The sequence below is a fragment of the Lytechinus variegatus genome, chromosome 9, assembly GCF_018143015.1.
Source record: "Lytechinus variegatus isolate NC3 chromosome 9, Lvar_3.0, whole genome shotgun sequence".
NCBI lineage: Eukaryota > Metazoa > Echinodermata > Echinoidea > Temnopleuroida > Toxopneustidae > Lytechinus > Lytechinus variegatus.
In genome coordinates, this window is record NC_054748.1 from 27262376 (window position 1) to 27282047 (window position 19672).

The 19672-nt window shown below is 37.5% G+C and overlaps 1 protein-coding gene across 5 annotated transcripts; it reads right to left on the bottom strand.

Annotated features, from left to right (window-relative positions):
- Positions 1 to 643: 643 nt before the first annotated feature.
- LOC121421604 (THAP domain-containing protein 5-like) lies at positions 644 to 16918 on the bottom strand. Of its 5 annotated transcripts, none has more exons than XM_041616360.1 (6): positions 16704 to 16918; positions 9680 to 9885; positions 6771 to 6911; positions 6117 to 6451; positions 3151 to 3267; positions 644 to 1957 (listed from the first exon to the last, which is right to left on the bottom strand). In XM_041616360.1, the coding sequence occupies exons 2-5, from the start codon at positions 9836 to 9838 to the stop codon at positions 3264 to 3266; spliced, it is 639 nt and encodes a 212-aa protein (XP_041472294.1). In that variant the 5' UTR covers positions 9839 to 9885; positions 16704 to 16918; the 3' UTR covers positions 644 to 1957; positions 3151 to 3263. The 5 variants fall into 5 exon arrangements, with proteins under 5 accessions (XP_041472294.1, XP_041472292.1, XP_041472293.1 ...); XM_041616358.1 differs by lacking the exon at positions 16704 to 16918 and adding an exon at positions 15303 to 15556; XM_041616359.1 differs by lacking the exon at positions 16704 to 16918 and adding an exon at positions 13431 to 13818.
- Between the last annotated feature and the right edge of the window lie 2754 nt (positions 16919 to 19672).

The following is a 19672-nucleotide window of genomic DNA, read 5'->3' on the forward strand; positions in this document are numbered from 1 at the left end:
TCACTGATTTACAATTGTTCGGTCACTCTCATATCTAAAGTTACCCCCCCCCCCCATCATTTCAAGGTATTGGAGAGAGAGGTTGGGCAGGACATGGCTGTCAGCAGAAAAAAAATGCAGGGTGGGGCAAAACAATTTTGGGATATGTGCGAGGGAGCGAATGCGACAGAGCAGAATTTTGTGGGGGGGATATATGCGAGAGAGCAAAATGACAGAAGGAAAATGCAGGGCCAAGAGATTTGAGGAATATGTAAGAGGGAGCGAAGTGACCAAGCAGAAGAAATGTAGAGGACAACAAATTGTTGGGTATGTGAGGGAGCAAAGCAACCAATTAAAAAAGGAGGTTAGTCAAAACGTTCTTGAATATGAGTAAGGAAGCAACTTGTTCACTTCCGAGCAGTAGGACTCGTTTTAAAATAGCTTAGGAAATATGTGTTTCCTAAGCATGGTAAACACATATTGTAGGCCTATAGTACAATTTAGGTGCTCTAAGAGTTAAATTCTGAATGAGCTGCATTTGCTGGTAAATCATGCGCAGAGGATCTTTGTCTTTTATCCATTTCTACACTTTTCTTTAGATTTCAGTTTTAAGGCGGGAAGGATCCCACCCTCCTGTGGATGCTAATTAATATTTTGACTGACCCTGGGTAAATAGAATAATTACAAAAACAAAAATGATGTTTTAATATGAGATTTTTTAATGCCCCTTGAAAGTCCACCATCTTTCTCACTCTCTCCATCTTTCTTTTTATTCATTTTAACTTTCCAATTCTTTCTCTCTTGATATCTATAAAGTTCAGGTTCACCCTTTTAAACTTGCACTATTCCAAGCCCCCAACCAATTGGCATCCACAGGAATGGGGGAGTGGGGCTTCCCCCTAGAAAATAAAGTCAAACAAAAGAAAAATGTGGAAAATAGAAATGGATAAAGACAAATAATCCTCTACGCATGTCTTACCTACCAATACAGTTCATTCACAATTTAATTCTTGCAACACCTAAATTCTACTATGAGTTTACCATACTTAGAAAAGCATATTTCCTATGCCATTTTTAAACAAGTCCCTATCGCTGGGAGTGAACGTGTTGCTCACCAGCACGAATTCGAAAATATTTTGATTGACCTGGGGCCCGTTTCATAAAACATTTGCCGCAGCGGCAACTCCCATTTTCTGCGGCAAATCTCAAAACAGCGGCAAATGACAATTTCTGCGGCAATATTTGATGCAGCTATTTGAGCTGCGTCAAATATTTGCCGCAGATACTTTCAGGGGCAAATGACAATTTCTGCGACAATATTTGATCTATTTGAGTTGCGTCAAATATTGCAGCAGAAACGGCTTTTTCATCAAAATATCAACAATTTGGAGGGCCTAACAACCATATTGCTAAAGTTTTTGATGATATTGAATTGATAAATTGCTTTTTGTCATTCTAAATAGAAAATACAGGTATTTTCACTCATTGACAAATAAAAGTAGATATTTATTGAATCACTAAATTTATTGAATTGAATTTACTGAATTTATTAAAGTCAAATTTATTTCATTAAATAGATACATAGGAACATCCATTGTGTTCCTGCAAATTTACACTTTAAAAAAGTATTTCTTTATCCTGTAAAAGAATGAATAATTGTCTCAGTTTGTCAAAGATGTTGCGTCATTGGCTTTTGAGTTTCAATTAGATTCATTTCATTATTCATAAGTGTTTTTTTTGCTGCTGTTGGTTTTTTTCTGATGTGTTTGTTGAAACTCCAGCTGAAGCTGTGGTTGCTGTTAACGTTCCCGGAGTGCTTGTTGGACACCTTGATGTTGTTGAGGTTGCCAGTGTGGTTTTTGCATCTCCTGCAGAAATTGTTGATGCTGCTGTAGTTGTTGCTGTTGGTCAATGTAGTGTTACATCTCCTGTGTGTTTGCTGCTGTTTTTGCTCCTACTGTGCATGTGATTGAAGTACCTGAAATAGTAATTAATTTATAATGCATATGAGCAAGATACTCCGGGGGGGGGGGGGCACTCGACCAAAAATGTGGTGGGGGTGTGCCGCGGGCGAGACAAAAAACGGGGGCCTTGGAGCGGGCTTATTGTAAAAAGGAGGGTCCTCGGAACGGGCTTCAAAACGACAAATGTTTGTGAAAACGGGGGTCCTTGGAACGGATCGCCAGCGTGTGAGTGCGTATGCATCCCCACGGAACGGTCATGCGTGCATGATGCAGCTAGCGCGGCCTCCGCCGGGGGAGCTCTGCGCCGCTTTTCACCAAAATTCGACTCGTTCAATGCGATCGGAGCGGCGTAACGTAAAAAATATGCTAGCTTTGGAGCGGATTTCCCTCTTCTTTTTTCTCGATAAGAAGAAAATGCTATGCCTTGGAGCGGCTTTCTTTGTTCTTTTTATCAACAAGGCAAAATGCTATGCCTTGGAACGGAAATTTGAGTGTGAAAATGGGGGTCCCCTCCGCGGCACATACCCACTATGCATTATATACTGAGTGCCCCCCCCCCCGGAAGATACTAAACTTATTCCTAATTTCAATTTCATTGTTAACCCTTAATAGAGTGGGGGGGGGTGGAGGCACCTCTTGGTACTTTGCAAGATTTATCCAAATGGACAAGATCCTCAGGCACTCCCGGGATGACCTACCAGAATAGCCTCACAGTAAGGTGTATTAACAGGATTTTGTACTCATAACATTCAGTTGATTTTGCATGAACTCAATTCATCAAATGAATGTAAAGGGTCTACCAGTAAAAAAAATTCTGTGAGCTTTTTCGGGTAATCTTTCTGAGTCCTTTTACTCCTTTAATGAAATATTAATAATTAAATACATGATGAAGTGAGTTTGACAGTTATTTGACATGTTGCATCTTATGTGCTAGTGGTGGGGTCAATCATTATAGAAATGCAGAATATACATGTACATGTACCAATTTGGCAAGAGAAAGCAAGTCACATTATCGACCAATGATTGATATTGGTTTGTTACTTTTGCAGCTGAAAAAAAAATCATCAACACCTCAAACTAAGAGTTTAATTCTAAAATTTGGATTCCTGACAAAGAGCAAATCAAGAAGACAAAAATAATTCAAATTGTTATTATGACTTACTTTCTATGCCAAAATGAATCAGAATTATAAATAAGTTTAACTTACCTTTAAAATCACATTTCTCGGCTCTTTATCTGGCTCTTCAAACCCTTCAGTTGTTGATTCTGGCATGACTTTCTGATACTATTTTGTGTCCTTCTGGAACTGTGGACAAAACCTCACCTGAAGGAATAAATTAAAATTTTCAAAAAATGTTTGGCACTATAATTTTTTTTCTCACATGAATACATTACATGTATATCAAAAGAAAAGAAAAGGAAACTTCATTTGACTATTAGGTTTTTGTCAGGGGGGGGGGGGTAAAGGGGTCAAGATGGGTCAATATGATGAACAAAAATGCAATAGTAAATAATATATAAGGATCAATCTCTGGTTGAAAAACGTCACTTCATGCAATTATTCCTCATAATTCATCTTGCACACACATATACACATAGTGAGGATGGGTGAGAGAGAGCGAGCATCGTCATCGTACATGCAAAAAGTATTAAATCCATCACTGATGTATAGATGGGGGCCATGCCCCCCAGTCAGACTGCAGGTCCCAAGAGAGTGGCTTCTTTCATCCAAATGATATTCATGACTTGAGATGTTTTGTATATTTAATGAGCTTGACGCGGACCATAACACCTTTTCATTCGGTCATTGCTGCTCTAACTGTGCATCGAATTTCATGAATTTGGTACCATTGTAAAGAAGAAGAATCATTCTTTCATGTCATATGTTTGGATTTATTCAAAGATTTTGTAATATAGGTTCAAAGTTTGATCTAAAATATGCTATAAAATAAATATTTTCACCAGACAAAAGTTGCTATTTTCACACTTTATTTGTGTTTGAGCCCAAATGATTTTTATATCATGATAAAGCTGAATATGTATGCTTTGAAACGATATAGGTTTCAAAATAAGAATTGGTTTAATCGGGTCAAGATCACACTTTTCATTTGCCAAGTACATAAAGCAGTTTGAAAACAAGAATACTGCATTCTGATTGGTCAAATAGACCACCCAGTGGCAAATTCCAACGGTTCCAGTGCCAGGGTTCGTAGGAAGGTCACACTTCCCATGTGGTAATCTCCTCAAATACCCTGTGCCTGTTGTTCTGTGAACCTTATCCAGCCAATCAGAACTCTGGATTTCATGCAAGTACAAAATTACAGAAATCTCGTATTGTACCTTAGTGGGAAAAGTGTGATCTTGACCCGATTAAAAGGTGCCGCATATCAAGAGTGGCATTGTGAGAAAGAAAAGAAGTTCAGCTTTATGGTGATATGGATATCATTGAGGCTCAAAATAAAAAGTTTGCACAATGTGCAAAAGAAAATGGAAGAAGAAAATTAAGTTTTGAGGCACACTTTCAGGCCAGAAATTTACTTATTTAACAAAATATTGTATACAAAATAAATGACCAATATGAAAGAGTAACTTTTACTCTATCTGATAGTGCAATAATATTTAATTTAACCTCAAGTTAAATTAAATAATGCCAGTAGTTGCAGTAAACACTGATTTCATGAGAAAGTCTGGCTTAATTGTCAGTATATCATCGAGGATCTAGATTTGGTAAAGTTACATAAACTGAACTTTGTGAAATCTTGAAATCTACGCTGAAAAATGTTCACACTGAAGATCACCAACACAGATAGGCACACGTGGGACAGTGTATTATTATTGCTGGAATATGAGCTTATTAGCTCAGCAATTACACAATTTCTTCCAGAATCCTTTGGCACATATTTTTTATTCATACAAACAGACACTTGGGTGGTCATTATATTAGATTCTGTAAAAAGTCATTTTGAGATCGTTACCAATACTGGAATTTTCTTTTAAAACAGGTAAATTCTTAGACTCGAGAAAGAAAATCTCATGAATCACAAGATTTTGCAAGGATTCAGCCACGAGATGATTTGGATGTATCTGGACTTTTTGCTCATTAGCATAGGGACCTGCGGTCTGACTGCCCCCCCCCCCAATGTTTAACGACCAAGAAAGAAAAGGAGAAAAAGAAAGAAAGCGAACGAGAAAGGGTGAAATAGAGAGTATTTACTGGATATTATTACGTCAAAATCTTTCCAAATTTTGATTTCTGTATTAAAAAGTTCTAAAATTTTGCACACTCCCTTCGCTCTCTTTGGAGAACTTTTGTTCCATTCGCCATATTTAGCCCTCTCAAAATATTTGGCTCATTACGCCACTGAATTCAATTGTAAGAATTTTATGTTTGCTTAATGTAGACTTAATCTAACCCTAATAAGACTGCCAGGGTATTTTGGAGGCAGGAAAGATGGGCGGAAGGGGAGTGGGGGCCCTCAAGATTGACCGTTAATTGCGCAATTGTGAAGAAATGCAAAATGCCTGCCACAGATGAAAAAATTGTATATTTGATCATTCTAAAATTATTTAGAATTATATGTTTTACTAAATCATGCATGAAATTAGAATTTGGCTGGAAATCTATAAACACAGACCTTGAAGTTTTTGTTCAGACACATAAAAATTAATTGATATCACATACCTTTCATATGTATTTTTTTCCTTTCTTAAGTATTTCTTTGTTTTTTTTTTACTTTTTTTATATTGTTGACAAAATTTTCTGATCATAAGCACAATGAAATTAATAGATTTTAATCAGTAAAAATAAACATTAACCGGTACGATACAATTATGAATTCTGGCTAGAAACAGATTTTGCATTGGATTTGTCCATGAAATCACATTTTAGTGCAATTCTGACATGTGTACTTACACAATGCACAATGTTGCATAATTGCAGAACCGGGTACCCAGGTGTCACAAATTTTGTCTGAACACTCATAAACTTTTTTAAAAAAGGCTTTATAATGACGCGGCACAATCTTTCACGTTGTGGATTTATCGTGAAAATTTTTGGGCTCCCACGGCCTTTTTAGGGTTAAATCAGATAGCACATCATGATGGGTTTTACTGATATTCATTCTGCAACCCATATTTCAAAGACTATCCATCATATCTGACATTGATTTTTACCTGTGGCAGTATGTTAGTCTCTGCATTTCTACAACTGTGGCCAAATATTCTACTACTAGTTCATTAGATGGGCCCATGGCATTTTTCTTATTGTAGGAGACTGGCAAGCCCTGGCTTTGAAGTTCCTGGTATATCCTTCTCCAGCTGCAATATCTGGTCAGTTGAGGACTTGGGGGCTTTGTGTCAGGAGTGGTCTTGGTAATGGCGGTGGCAATGGTGATGGCAGTGACAGAAGCAGACTTGGTGGTGGTGACTGCAATTGCAGCATTGTTGATGGTGGTATATGCCTCATCACGACCAACATTAGCTCCTGCTGCCATGCTGCTGGTCTCCATCTATTATGTTTTAAATAGAATAAAACATTAAAACAATTGATTATTAACACATCAACTTCAGAACACTAGCATATTGATAATAAAACTTATAGATTAGCAGTCAAAGCATAAAATGAACTTCCACAGAAGAGTACATGTACCTTCTAATAGAATTTCAGACCACCTTGAGGATGTTATGCTCAAAGCAAGGTTTTTATTTGACAACATTGGTCAGAGGGACATGGATTTAAATGTCAGAATACAACTGGTATCATTGGTTGATCAATCATACTGTACAATACCCCATTTAGATATATGTTGCTGTTATCTTCCACTTTACCCCTCTTAGATTTTTGGCATTGAGTAGTAGTCCCAGGGAAGGTGCTGAAGACTTTGGTACAGGTGTCTTTGCAGTATCTGGGAGGTTGCTTGCTGAATCTAAATGACTTTCTTTCGAGGGTTTCCCTGGTTTGTGTGCATTCTGTACGAGAAGAGTGAATAAAAAAAAAAAACATTAAAAAAAGAAGAAAAATTGAATAAACCGAGATGCAAGAATGAAAAAATGACTTTAAATTTGTCAAATTAATATTCAATAGTACATTTAGAATAATATTTGTTTAGAAATGAATCCTTTTCAATGGACTTGCAGCAAAATAAACATGTTTAAATATTCATGATGATTTATTAACCCTATCTGGCCCCAAAGGAGGAAGGGGGGTCTTAAAGGGATGGTCCAGGCTGAAAATATTTATATCTTAATACATAGAGTAGAATCCACTGAGCAAAATGCTGAAAATGTCATCAAAATCGGATAACAAATAATAAAGTTATTGAAGTTTAAAGTTTAGCAATATTTTGAGAAAATAGTCATATCATGAATATTCATTAGGTGGGATGATGTCACATCCCCACTTTCTGTTTGGTTCATAAAATCATAATTTTTTCATTATTTCATACATGTGTAAATGATGTGTCTCCATTATGATGAAATAAGTTTCAGCAATTAATATCTAATGTACTAAATCAGTTGTCAATCCAATTTTTCTAGTTCTTGGAGGATAAAATTTAATAAACATAATTTCATATAATAAAATTCAAAAGAACAATTTGAGATGTGACATCATCAGCCCACCTAATGAATATTCATGACGACCGTTTTCACAAACTACTGTTATAAACTATCAAATTCAATAACTTGATTATTTGTCATCTGATTTTGATGAAATTTTCGGCATTTTGCTCAGTGACTTCTACTCTATTTATTAAGCTACATGTATAAATATTTTCAGCCTGGACCATCACTTTAATAAGCCCCCCTCCACATGTTTTGCAATAATTCCACAGTTAGAAACATGTCCTCATATTTTTTTTGTTGGTCAAGTCTCGCAGAAGTTTAGGGACCAAGTTTGCGGCATCCGGATACGCAGTAATGCAACAATGTATGAGTTCATGTCGGACCTAGAATTGCTCAAAAACATTATTTTTCTTACAAATCTAATCCAATGGAAATTCTATTTTAAATCATAAATGACAAATGCATCATTATTCTTGCACTTATTGGTTGAAATTATAAAATCTTTGCTTTGTCTCAAAATATTATATCTATATTTTGATATTAATAGATGCTCTAAGATCTTATCTTTGAAATGGCATTTAAAAAATAAATTCATGCTTGAGCGAACACGGGACGTTTTATACTTTTAGACTTTTGGCTAATCAGCAGACTTATAATATATTCATTATCTTTGCCATAATTTTCGAAAAATGCTGTCAAATTTCACTAATAAATTTATTCATTTACCTGAATTACATTGGTTTTAATTTGAACTTCTTTTACCTTTGAATTTTCCTTCATAAGTAAGAAGAGACTTTCTTGTCAACCCAAGTGAGAAGATTTGCATTTTTAATTGGGAGAATTTGTAATCATTCAAATCCTTTTTATTATGTGAAACAAATTATGTTATGGTACCTTTGATAATAATTATGTGAAACAATTTATGTAATGGTACCTATAAAAGACATGAATCCTATTTTCAAGGGGTCATTGAATCCTTCACCAAGTTTAATTATGTGCTTGACAGGACAAACAAGAAAATATTCATGTCTTTCAATGGCAATGGTGTATTGAGTCAATTTTGAAGGAGGAAGATATGGCAGATCAGGTAAAATGCATTAAAAAGTTGTGAAGCGAGCAAGCAAAAATTTCCAGTTTTTACTAAAATATCCAATTTTGTGATTTTGACATAATATTCAGAATAATATCATATTTCACTTTCTATGTTTTCTGTTATTTTTCTTTCCACTTTTTTCCTTGGTCATAATTTTGTATTGGGAGGGGGGGGAGCACCCCGAGCCCCCACCCCTCAGTATGCCACTGTTCAAAGGCATCATTACCTTTGCAGAACACAATGAAAGGATTCGAAAAAAAACACGCTCTACCATAATTTGGTTTAAAAAAATGTTCTTGCCTAAGGAATATTCAAAACTAAAAGAGAACATATTAAAAAGGAACACCACCACAACTATCCAAATAAATAAGTAGATTTGGAAATGAATTTTGACTGCATAATTCGAAAATTATGGCAAAGATAATGAAAAGGTTAAGAGGAATTCTGCTGATAGCAAGAAGTCCGACCATCATATTATGCCATTTTGGCGCAAGCTTCCTTTTTTACCCCAGACAAAACAAAAATTTGTGTTTGCGTAAGCACGAACAAAACCAAATTATTTTAATAGCATTTGAAGGATAAGACTCCATAGCATGTATTGACACCAAAATATTGAGATCATAATTTGAAACAAAAATTTTATAGACTTTTCAAATCTATCCCATTTTTTCATACGCACTGTAGAACTTGGGAACTTATTTAGAGATTTACTTAACTGTACAGCAGAGAATTCTCTATTTATGCATAAAATAATTTATCAAAAATGAATTTTAATAAATTATGAAAAATCAGCAATACACCCTTAGCTTTGCAATTTCAAAGAAGCTCATGCTAATTATGTAGGGCTAAACCAAATTTTTAATTTGTTTGATCATTTAGTAAGCGTTAACTTAAAATACACAGTCCCCTGGTACACAGTATAGGCCGAGGTCCATGGTGACCCTCCCGAATAGGATAATTTTCATTTCTCTTTGGCTACTGAGAATGGAATATTCAAAACATTGTTCTGTCAAACCAAAGGTAGATAGATAATACAGAGATTATATTTCTTTAAAACACGTATGATATAGATCTACTGTACCTTCTGATGACGAGGCGGCAAATTAAATGTGGTTGGGACAGCATCCTGTCTTAGACGAATCGTTTGCCCAGTCCTGTCAAAGCAAGCATCTTCAAAATGATCAGAACAGAGTTCAGAGCTCTTGGAGGAATTCGATGAAGCTTGCTTCATATTGACCATCCATACTGTGTTACAGTACCAGTTCAGTCCAACGGCTGAATGGGAATCTGCAGCAAATGTAAACACATGTCATGAAATCAATTATATATAATTAAGAAAACTCTAGGCCTACTCAGCAGCGGCCCGTTTATCAACACCTGGACAAGTGAGTCATATTTATCTACTAACCACAGAGTTAGTTCCTATCTTTAGGATTTTTTACAAGAAATAATCCATTAATAACGTTATATTGAGACTATCGGTAGAAAGTACAAGAGATGTAGCCTTAATCACATAATAGCATAATTTTCAAAAAGTTAAATCATGATAAAACTTGCAATTATTGTGATAAATCAGGAAATACATCCAATCAAAAAAATAGCAGAGCCAAAACTAGAACAAAAGCTTCAATCTCTGTTAAAGGGGAATCCAACCCAAATAAAAACTTGTTCTTAGGGGAATAAGAAAAATCAGTCAAGTTGATAGGTGAAAGTTTGAACACTATCTGACAAATAATAAGAAAGTTATTTTTTTAAAGTTGTGAATATTGGTAATCCCTAGATCCACGAGACTGCAAATTGGCCACATATGTGATGTCACAGTGATGTAAGGCAAGGACTACTCTTCCATGTACTCCAATACATAAAATGGCTAATATGTCATTTTTTCAAATGTTTTACTTCAAATTTTTATTTTTCTTTCACATGAGGACATAAAACAATATACTACCAGGGTTATATTTAGATTACTGCCCCAGGGGAAGGGCAGTTAGGAGAAAAACACAAATCCCTGATAATTAAGTACATGGCCTATGGGAAAGTTGTCCTTGCCTCTTGTCATAATTTACTTACCCAGTTGCCACTTTGAAATCTACATAATCATAGGGATTTCAATTTTAAAGCAGCCATAACTTTCTTATTGTTGGTCCGATTTCTTTCAAACTTTCACCATTCTGTTTTATCTAATTTTCTCCTTTCCAACACTATATTTTATGACCAAGGCTGGATTCCCCTTAAGTGTAAAGGCATCCGGCCGAGCGTTGTTGGAGCGGTCGTGGAGCGGAGAGAAAAAAAAATCATCACTGCTCGCTACCGTTTACCATTTTCAAGTTCGATTTTAGTTTTTTTTGTTTTCGATTTTTTCCCCCATTTTGAGAGAAAAATTCTACCCTCTTTCCCTACCGCTCCAACAACGCTCGGCCGGTGTGACCATGCCTTTATGTTGGTTGTTCAGCTGAATTTCGTTGGCTTCACTCACCAAATACAGAAAAAGATATAAAAATACTCCTCGAGACAGAGGGCTGCCAGCTGTCTACTAAAGGCAAAACATGCATCAAACATAATTAAACCATGCAGACTTGGGGATTAAAATGCCGAGAAAAATGAAATCATCACTAATTCATTTTGAACATGACTAAAAAACAAGGCAAAAGCAATTTTTGTCTCGCCCACTTATGAAAATAACCAGAAATATTGTGATTTGCGAGGGCACGCAAGAATTATATCGAAACTTCATTGTGAAATTACTGGGATGGAATAACACTTGTCATACCAGCCTTGCACGTAAACTTTAATATTGACCTGAAAATGACCTTTGACCTTACCATGTGACATCCGACTGCAGCATAAGTCTGCAAGTTTGGTTGAAAAGTGACTTACGGTTGCGGAGTTAGGTGTCATAAGAGAGTCTTGCATGTAAACTTTAACCTGTAGATGACCTTTGACCTTTCCATGTGACCTCTGACTGCAGCATAACATGCAGGTCCCCCAAGTCCATCTACCTTCCAAGTTTGGTTGAAAAGTGACTTACGGTTGCGGAGTTAGGTGTCATAAGAGAGTCTTGCATGTAAACTTTAACCTGTAAATGACCTTTGACCTTTCCATGTGACCTCCGACTGCAGCATAACATGCACGTCCCCCAAGTCTATCCAACATCCAAGTTTGGTTGAAAAGTGACTTACGGTTGCGGAGTTAGTTTTCATAAGAGAGTCTTGCATGTAAACTTTGACGTTGACCTGAAAATGACCTTTGAACTTATCATGTGACCTCCCACTTCAGCGTAACATGTGCAGGTCCCCCAAGTCCATCTACTGTCCATGTTAGGTTGAAAAGCGACTTACATTTGCGAAGTTAGGTGTCCTGCATGTAAACTTTAACGTTGACCTGAAAATGACCTTCGACCTTACCATGTGACCTCTGACTGTAGCATAACATGCAGGTCCCCCAAGTCCATCGACCATCCATGTTTGATTGAAAAGTGACTTATGGTTGCGGAGTTAGGTGTCATAAGAGTCTTGCATGTAAACTTTAACCTGTAAATGATATTTTACCTTACCATGTGACCTCTGACTGCAGCATAACATGCACGTCCCCCAAGTCTATCCAACATCCAAGTTTGGTTGAAAAGTGACTTACGGTTGCGGAGTTAGGTGTCATAAGAGTCTTGCATGTGAACTGTAACGTTGACCTGAAAATGACCTTTGACCTTACCATATGACCTCAGACTGCAGCATAACATGCAGGTCCCCCAAGTCCATCTACCATCCAAGTTTGGTTGAAAAGCGACTTACGGTTGTGGAGTTAGGTGTCATAAAAGTGTTGCATGTAAACTTTAACGTTGACCTGAAAATGACCTTTGACCTTACCATGTGACCTCTGACTGCAGCTCAACATGCAGGTCACCCAGGTCCATCTACCATCCATGTTTGGTTTAAAAGCGACTTACGGTTGTGGAGTTATGTGTCATTACAGGTTTGTGACGGACGGACAGACGACATTTGGATCCCTTAGTCTCGCCTTCACCTCTGGTGGGCAGGACAAATATGTCATACGGACGTTGAGATATGCCGCGAGAGCTTTTCTCGAAAGGGTGGGTTGAGGAGGAAAGTCAAACAAAACACACCTTTTCGGGACAACCGGGGGAACTTTCCATGAAAGGCTGCATGTGTTTAATATTTTTTCTGAACCAATCGTTTCTATGAAAATTAGTCTTGAAATAACAATATAACAGTAATATAGACACTAGACAGAGGTGCATAGATGGGGGGAGGCTTGGGATGCTCTCCCCCCCCCCAAAAAAAAAAAGGGAAAGAAAAATGAAATATAACATTTTCTGAATATTTTTATGTCAAGCTACAAAATGTGATTTTTTTTAATGAAAAGCTTGCTCGCTCACAACTTCTATTGAATTTTGCCTGATATGACACATCTGACTCCCTCAAAATCTTGGGCTCATTTTGTCTCTGATTATTAGGAGAAAAAGAGAGCTTGCAGTTTTTGTGATTCTGAATAAAATTTCATATTAATGAAGTAATTCTGGACACAAAATAATTACACAAAGCCATATGGAATTATGAGAAATAGTAAACAAATATATCAGGCTTTGAGAAAGTATAGTTGAATTATTTATCTGAGGTTGGTCTGACAATTACTTCCTGAGGGGCGAAGCCCCGAGGGAAATATAGTAGTTTTGCCAGTCCAACCGAGGATTAATAATTCCCACTATGCTTTCGAATGAAACGCCTGATATATTTGTTTTTTATCCAACTTTTTATAATTTATAACCAAAATCTATGTGATGAGCTTGCAAAGTCCGGTTACTTGAGTTGAATTACCTACTTTTCTCTGAGCCATCGTGCTCAGCAGAACGCAGATCAGTGCCTGTGCCGACACATCGCTGGACTTGCCGGGAGAGAGAGCGCGCTGGCCGGTGTGCCTGAGAGTTTAGCTAGATCCAGTTTTGTGAAATAATGATGTCAGACCTCGATATACTAGTATCCAAAAATATATCGAGGTATGACGTCAGAGTTGAAATATATTCGGTCACATGATGCTACTTGAACCAATAGTACTATACATGATTTACTCTATGTAGGATATAATGTATTCTATTCTATAGGCGTAAGTATTTGCATAGAAGTGTGATGAAACAAATCAGTGGCGAAGTGAGCCAAAGTTTTGAAGGGGCTAGATATGAATAATTGGGCAGATCTTTTTTTTGTGAGCGAGCAAAAAAAATAAAAATATTTAACTTTATAAATATCCAATGAAAGCATAATATTCAGAAAAAATATATTTCACCATTTTCTTTTCTACTTTCTTGGTCATAATTTATTTTTGTAGGAGAGGAGAGGGGGCAAGCGCCCGAAGACCCCCTCGCCTCATCTGTGCACTGAAGAAATTACTTTGAAACTGACTTTCCTTTGCAAGCTGCTGGATAATCTTTATATAATAGTTACCATGCAAGGACGGCTGCACTGCCGAGACTATTGAAAATAAATACATGAAAATGCACAAAATTTGTGTTTTCCCTTCTTTCCTTCCGTTTTGTTTCACCTGCATAGGAGAGTAAAATTATATTATAGGCGCTGTTTTTCTGACGGTGGCGGCATCAACACCAAATCTTAACAAAAGGTTGTGTTTTTTAAATGAAAACTTAGAAACCTAGTTCATGAAATTTGGGCATAAGGTTAATCAAGTATTGCTAAACGTCCTGCCTGAGTTTCAGGTCACTCAGTTGTTGTGTGTCCGTACAGGTTGTGTGTCCACACGATCAATGTTAGAAAGTCATTTGAAAAAAGTTAGAAGCGAAGTTTCATCAAATTTTAGTACAAAATGTTGGGAAATATAAAGAACAAAATAGAAGATGATAACAAGTATTGAATTCATATTTTTAGTGTAATCCAAAGACAAAAAGGAAGGCTTCAAAAAGATTGTTTACATTCATAATTCCGAAGCTTCGTTATTCCGAAGGTTTGGATATTCCGGAGGTTCGTTAATCTGAAAGCGAAATAAGGTTCGTTGTTCCGAAGGTCCGACAATCCAAAAATTGAAATGACGTTCGTTGTTCCAAAGGTTCGTTAATCCGAAAAGGAATAATGAGAGTCATAATTCCGAAGGTTCGTTAGTCCGAAAAAAAATGAGGTTCGTTGTTCATTTAGTTTTTTCGGATTAACGAACCTCATTTCGTTTTCGGACTAACGAACCTTCGGAATTATCACTCATTATTCCTTTTCGGATTAACGAACCTTCGGAATTACGCCACAAATGTTCGGATTAACGAACCCTTTTTCGATTTAACGAACATTGTGGTTCAGGCAATAATGAATTCACGTGTTTTGGAATTACGAACCTTCTGAATTACGAAGTGTAACCAAAAGATAACATGTCCGGACACTGGACCCCCTCCTATATTAGTTTTGTTTTTAAAGATCGTGATGTTCCATGAGTTTTATATTTCCCCATAAAATCCCACCTTTGTCACTCGGAATATCAGATCGACTTAACGGACACGATGTTCAGCCAGATGGAGCGTATAGTAGTGGTGGTGAAGTGGAGCCGGCACAAACATCGCTCGAAGTAACTAAACTTGTACTAGTAATGAGTGGGGCTAGGACCTAGGCCAAACATACTTAGGCTACCACAACAGGCGATAGGCTTTCTTACCCCTCCAAAGATAACTTCTTAAATTGGAGATAAAATTTTACCTTCTAGGGTGACCTTTTCTTGGACTTGCCCTATACCCTGTACCATGAACCGTTTTGGCAGTGGATATCTAAGTCAGTGGGTCGCGCATGGGATCTCATTCTTACTTCTGGTGTCCATACCACATGATTTTTCTGTGCGCGGTGGCGCATCTTTGGGCCCGAGCCGAGATAGGCCTCGACTCTAACATTAGAGTCTACGGACAAGCCCAACTCATAGTCAAGGGTTCATTACATGCAGAAACAGATCTAGAGGGGGGGTTGCAACCCCCCCCCAAAAAAAAAAATCTGGGGACCATTTTTTTTAAATCTTATCTTTTTTAAAAAACTTGTAATTTTATTTTATTCTATTTCTATGTAGTATTCATTTAATTTATTATTATTATTTATTTGGGGGGAGGGTTGGGCGAACAAATGTCACATAGTCCTTTTTGCCCCCCATCAGCTTTTTTGAGGACACGGGCCACCGCGGAAGTGACAATCTAGGCCAGGGTTGCTGATTCTCATCCCCAAACAAAAATCCCCCCATTAAAAAAAAAAAAAATGGGGGATTGCAACTTAATTTTACAAATTTTCATGGGGGTTAATTTGGCAACGACCTCTATATAAAAAATAGTGGTGTTTTAGATGCAAGGAAACGCCATTTTCACACACAGATTTTCAAAAATTTTCCCTACGTGGGAGGGGGGACACCCCCCCAAACACCCTCGCTTGCTCCGCTCGCTTGGACTCGGTCGCTACGCTCCCTCACATACCACCCCAACCCCCCCTTTATAAAAGCTGGATCCGCCCCTGACATGCCACAGCGCACAGAAAAACCAAGCCATTACTTAGAAGTGGTGTGTTTAATGCCTTATGGACGTGGACATCACTTGCAGAAGTGGGATCGCAGCAAGCCAGCATGCGCGACCCACTAACTCATTAACTGTCAATTCGAAATCCACTGCCAAACATGGTTCAATGGTTTAATTTACCAGTATTAATACTAACCTCGCAATGCGTGTGGGTGCCCAAGCTAAAGCTGTTTTTAATAATCTAAAAATAAAATCACGTCAATCACTGACTCAGTCTCAGACAGTCAATAATTATATAAAATTTGTCATCCAATGAAGTTTCCAATTTCAACATGCATTTTGCTCTGAGTCAGTCTGAGTATGAATTTTACACCATTTATCAAAATCTAGGCCTAAATATCAGCCTGTATAATTCATTACCATTTTAGGTGTGCACAAAAGACCAATCCCCCTGGCCTGGCATGGTCGACTACAGTAGGACCCTACACAAACTTGAATACACGGGACTATAAATTGCACAGCTTCTTGCAAATGCAAGTTTGGCAACGACTAACGAATTCCCATTTTGTTTTCAACGTAATTTTGAAGTCGAAAACATAGCTAAACTTACGAATGCAATGTCCGTCCACATTCTACCAATTAGAGAAGTTGTTTACAGCTCTCGTTGACATGAATAACGTGAAATCTAAGCTAAACAAGAAAGGTTCACCAACATGCCGACCTGTGAGTGTGACCGTCCCGCGCCCGGATATCGATCGAGCGAAGATATCGGCTTGAGCAAGGTGCAGCCAATCAGCGACGATCTCATATTCCCTGCCAGAAAGAGGAGACAGAATTATTTTACATGGACAGAATTTTTTGTGATGTGACACAAAATCATTTCGTCGACGGAATTTTTTGTGATGTGACACAAAATCATTTCGTTGACGGAATAAATATTTGCATCGCAACGAAATGAATTTCGAGGACGCAATTTTATTTCGTCTCGAGGAAATTGATTATAAGTGTGACACAAAATAAATTTCGTATACGAAATCAAACTGCATCATGACGAAATGAATTTCGTTGGAGTGAAACACATATTTTCCTACAGAATTTTCCTTTGGACAATTGGGGTGCTATTTCGTTAGATCAAAATTCATTTCGTGTGTACGAAATAAATTTTGTGGACCAAATTACATTTCGTCTCGACGAAAATTTATTTTGTGTGACAAGAATAATTTCGTATACGAAATAAAACTGCGTCATGACGAAATCATTTTCATACGAACAAAAAAACTTTTGTGTACGGAATGACGTGAATTGGACGGAATTTACCATCGGACATTTGGTGCGCCATTTTGTATGGCACGCCAAATGAAGTTTGTGGACGCAATTACATTTTGTCTAAACGAAATTTATTTTGTGCATTTCGTCGAGACGAAAATGATTTTGTGTGACACAAAATAAATTTCGTGTACGAAATTAGAAAAGCGTCATGACAAAAAGATTTTCGTCTGAATAAAAACACATTTTGTGTACGGAATTGCTTGAATTGCACAGAATATACTGGCGTACACTTGGCACGCCATAGAGGACAAACATCGTATTCACAAAAACCTGTTTTCAGACGATCGCATCATTTAGTTTGAAACTGTATCTGATGCTCCTCAGGCATGTCAGGCATCTCAACAGAGCATTCAGGGCCGCGGCTTCGGAGAGTTTTAACACGCATGCGACGTGATTTCATGAGGTTTTGGGTGTGGGGGGGGGGGTCGGAGAAATTAAATGGACGATCTACCCCCTCCCCCCCAGATTGCCACGCGTGTTAACATCTGTTAGTGTCAGGGGTCCCCGGAACGGTTTTGAAGGGGGGGGGGGGCTGACCATGCCAACAAAATCACATGGTCAGATGGTCATTTTTTTGGGGGGGGGTAGGGGGTTCACCGTTTTATGCAATGATAGCCTGATAGTGGGTGTATGAAAACCCACTGATCAGCTAAGCAAGCCGTCTAGCATGTTTAGGACCATTAGTATTTTTATCTTGTTCAGTTGTCTTTAATTGTCCAAATTATTAGATTGAAACTATCATATGGGCGGTGGTCGTCCTCTTTGTCCACTTCTCTGTAGAATGAACTCTTCGCACTTAGGGTTCCATGGGGATATTACTGCCTTACTCATGGTGCAAAGAAGTGGACATTAGTATATGCCCGGGCAGATATTACTTTTCGTTTAGTAAAATAAATATAACTGATACTGGAACACCAGACCGTGATTAACACGAAGACTTCTGTGAAAAGATTGACAGTGGTATACATGGACAAAAATATGCGTATTTTCAAAATAAACCTGTACCATTCTTTCCCCAATACCCTTCTCATAATAGTTCCTTTTGTTGTAAGTTTACACTTAGTAATTCCGAAGGTTCGTAATTCCGAAACACGTAAATTGCCTAGTATACCTCGATTTTCGTTAATTCGAAAACGTAAAAGGATTCGTTAATCCGAACATTTGTGTCGTTTTTCCGAAGGTTCGTTATTCCGAAGGTTCGATAATCCGAAAACGAAATAAGGTACGATGTTCCGAAGGTTCGTTAGTCCGAAAACGAAATAAGGTTCGTTGTTCCAAAGGTTCGTTAATCTGAAAACGAAATGAGGTTCGTTGTTCCGAAGGTTCGTTACTCCGAAAACGAAATAAGGTTCGTTAATCAACGTTTTCGGACTAACGAACCTTCGTAATTACGAACCTCATTTCGTTTTCGGATTAAAGAACCTTCGGAATTACGAATCTCACTTTGTTTTCGGACTAACGAACCTTTGGAATTACGAACCTTCGGAAATACGAACCTTCGGAATAACGAAGCTTCGGAATTACGAATGTATGCGGTTGTGAGAGTGATGATAAAACATATAAGTTCATGACAAAAACGCAAGTGTTTATAGCTTTCGCCAGACAAGGACACGCGCTGATCTATCCCATTTTTCAAGCATACATGTATCGTCGATTCGTTGGTTGTTAACAGATTGGTGAGAAATGAGACTTGTTATATTTGTCGATCTTTTATCTGAGAATAAAGTTCTGTATTATTACATCCATTATAGTTTGAATAACCGATTTTTTTTCTTCAGAAGATTCATCTTTGCGGTTTCAAACTGAACAATAGTGCGATTACTTTTTTATTAGGGTATAGATTGATTTCAGCTTGTACAGTATTGCAATAGATAGCTTTGTTTACACATACCCATCAAAACCACTATGAATTAAGAAATATTAAGTTTGCTGATATCAGAAGTGTTTGCGTCTTTTGTATCAATTCAAATAGAGCCTCTGAGAATGTGATCACAAAATCGATTGAAAATGGGAAAAATAGGCCCCTGGGGTTCGTGTTTGATACTAAACAGGCCTTTTTAAATTATGGCGTAACGTGTGGCATTTCATTGTGACTCGTATGTCATTTCCAAAGTCCCTCGGGCGCATTTCTCTAAGTTTTATTGAACAAACGCTGCGCCCTTGTCTTGAAATCTAGAAAATATAAGTTATCGACACAACTTGCCCCAGGGATCGGTAAATGATGCTTTCATGGGTCTTTTAGGCGTTGAA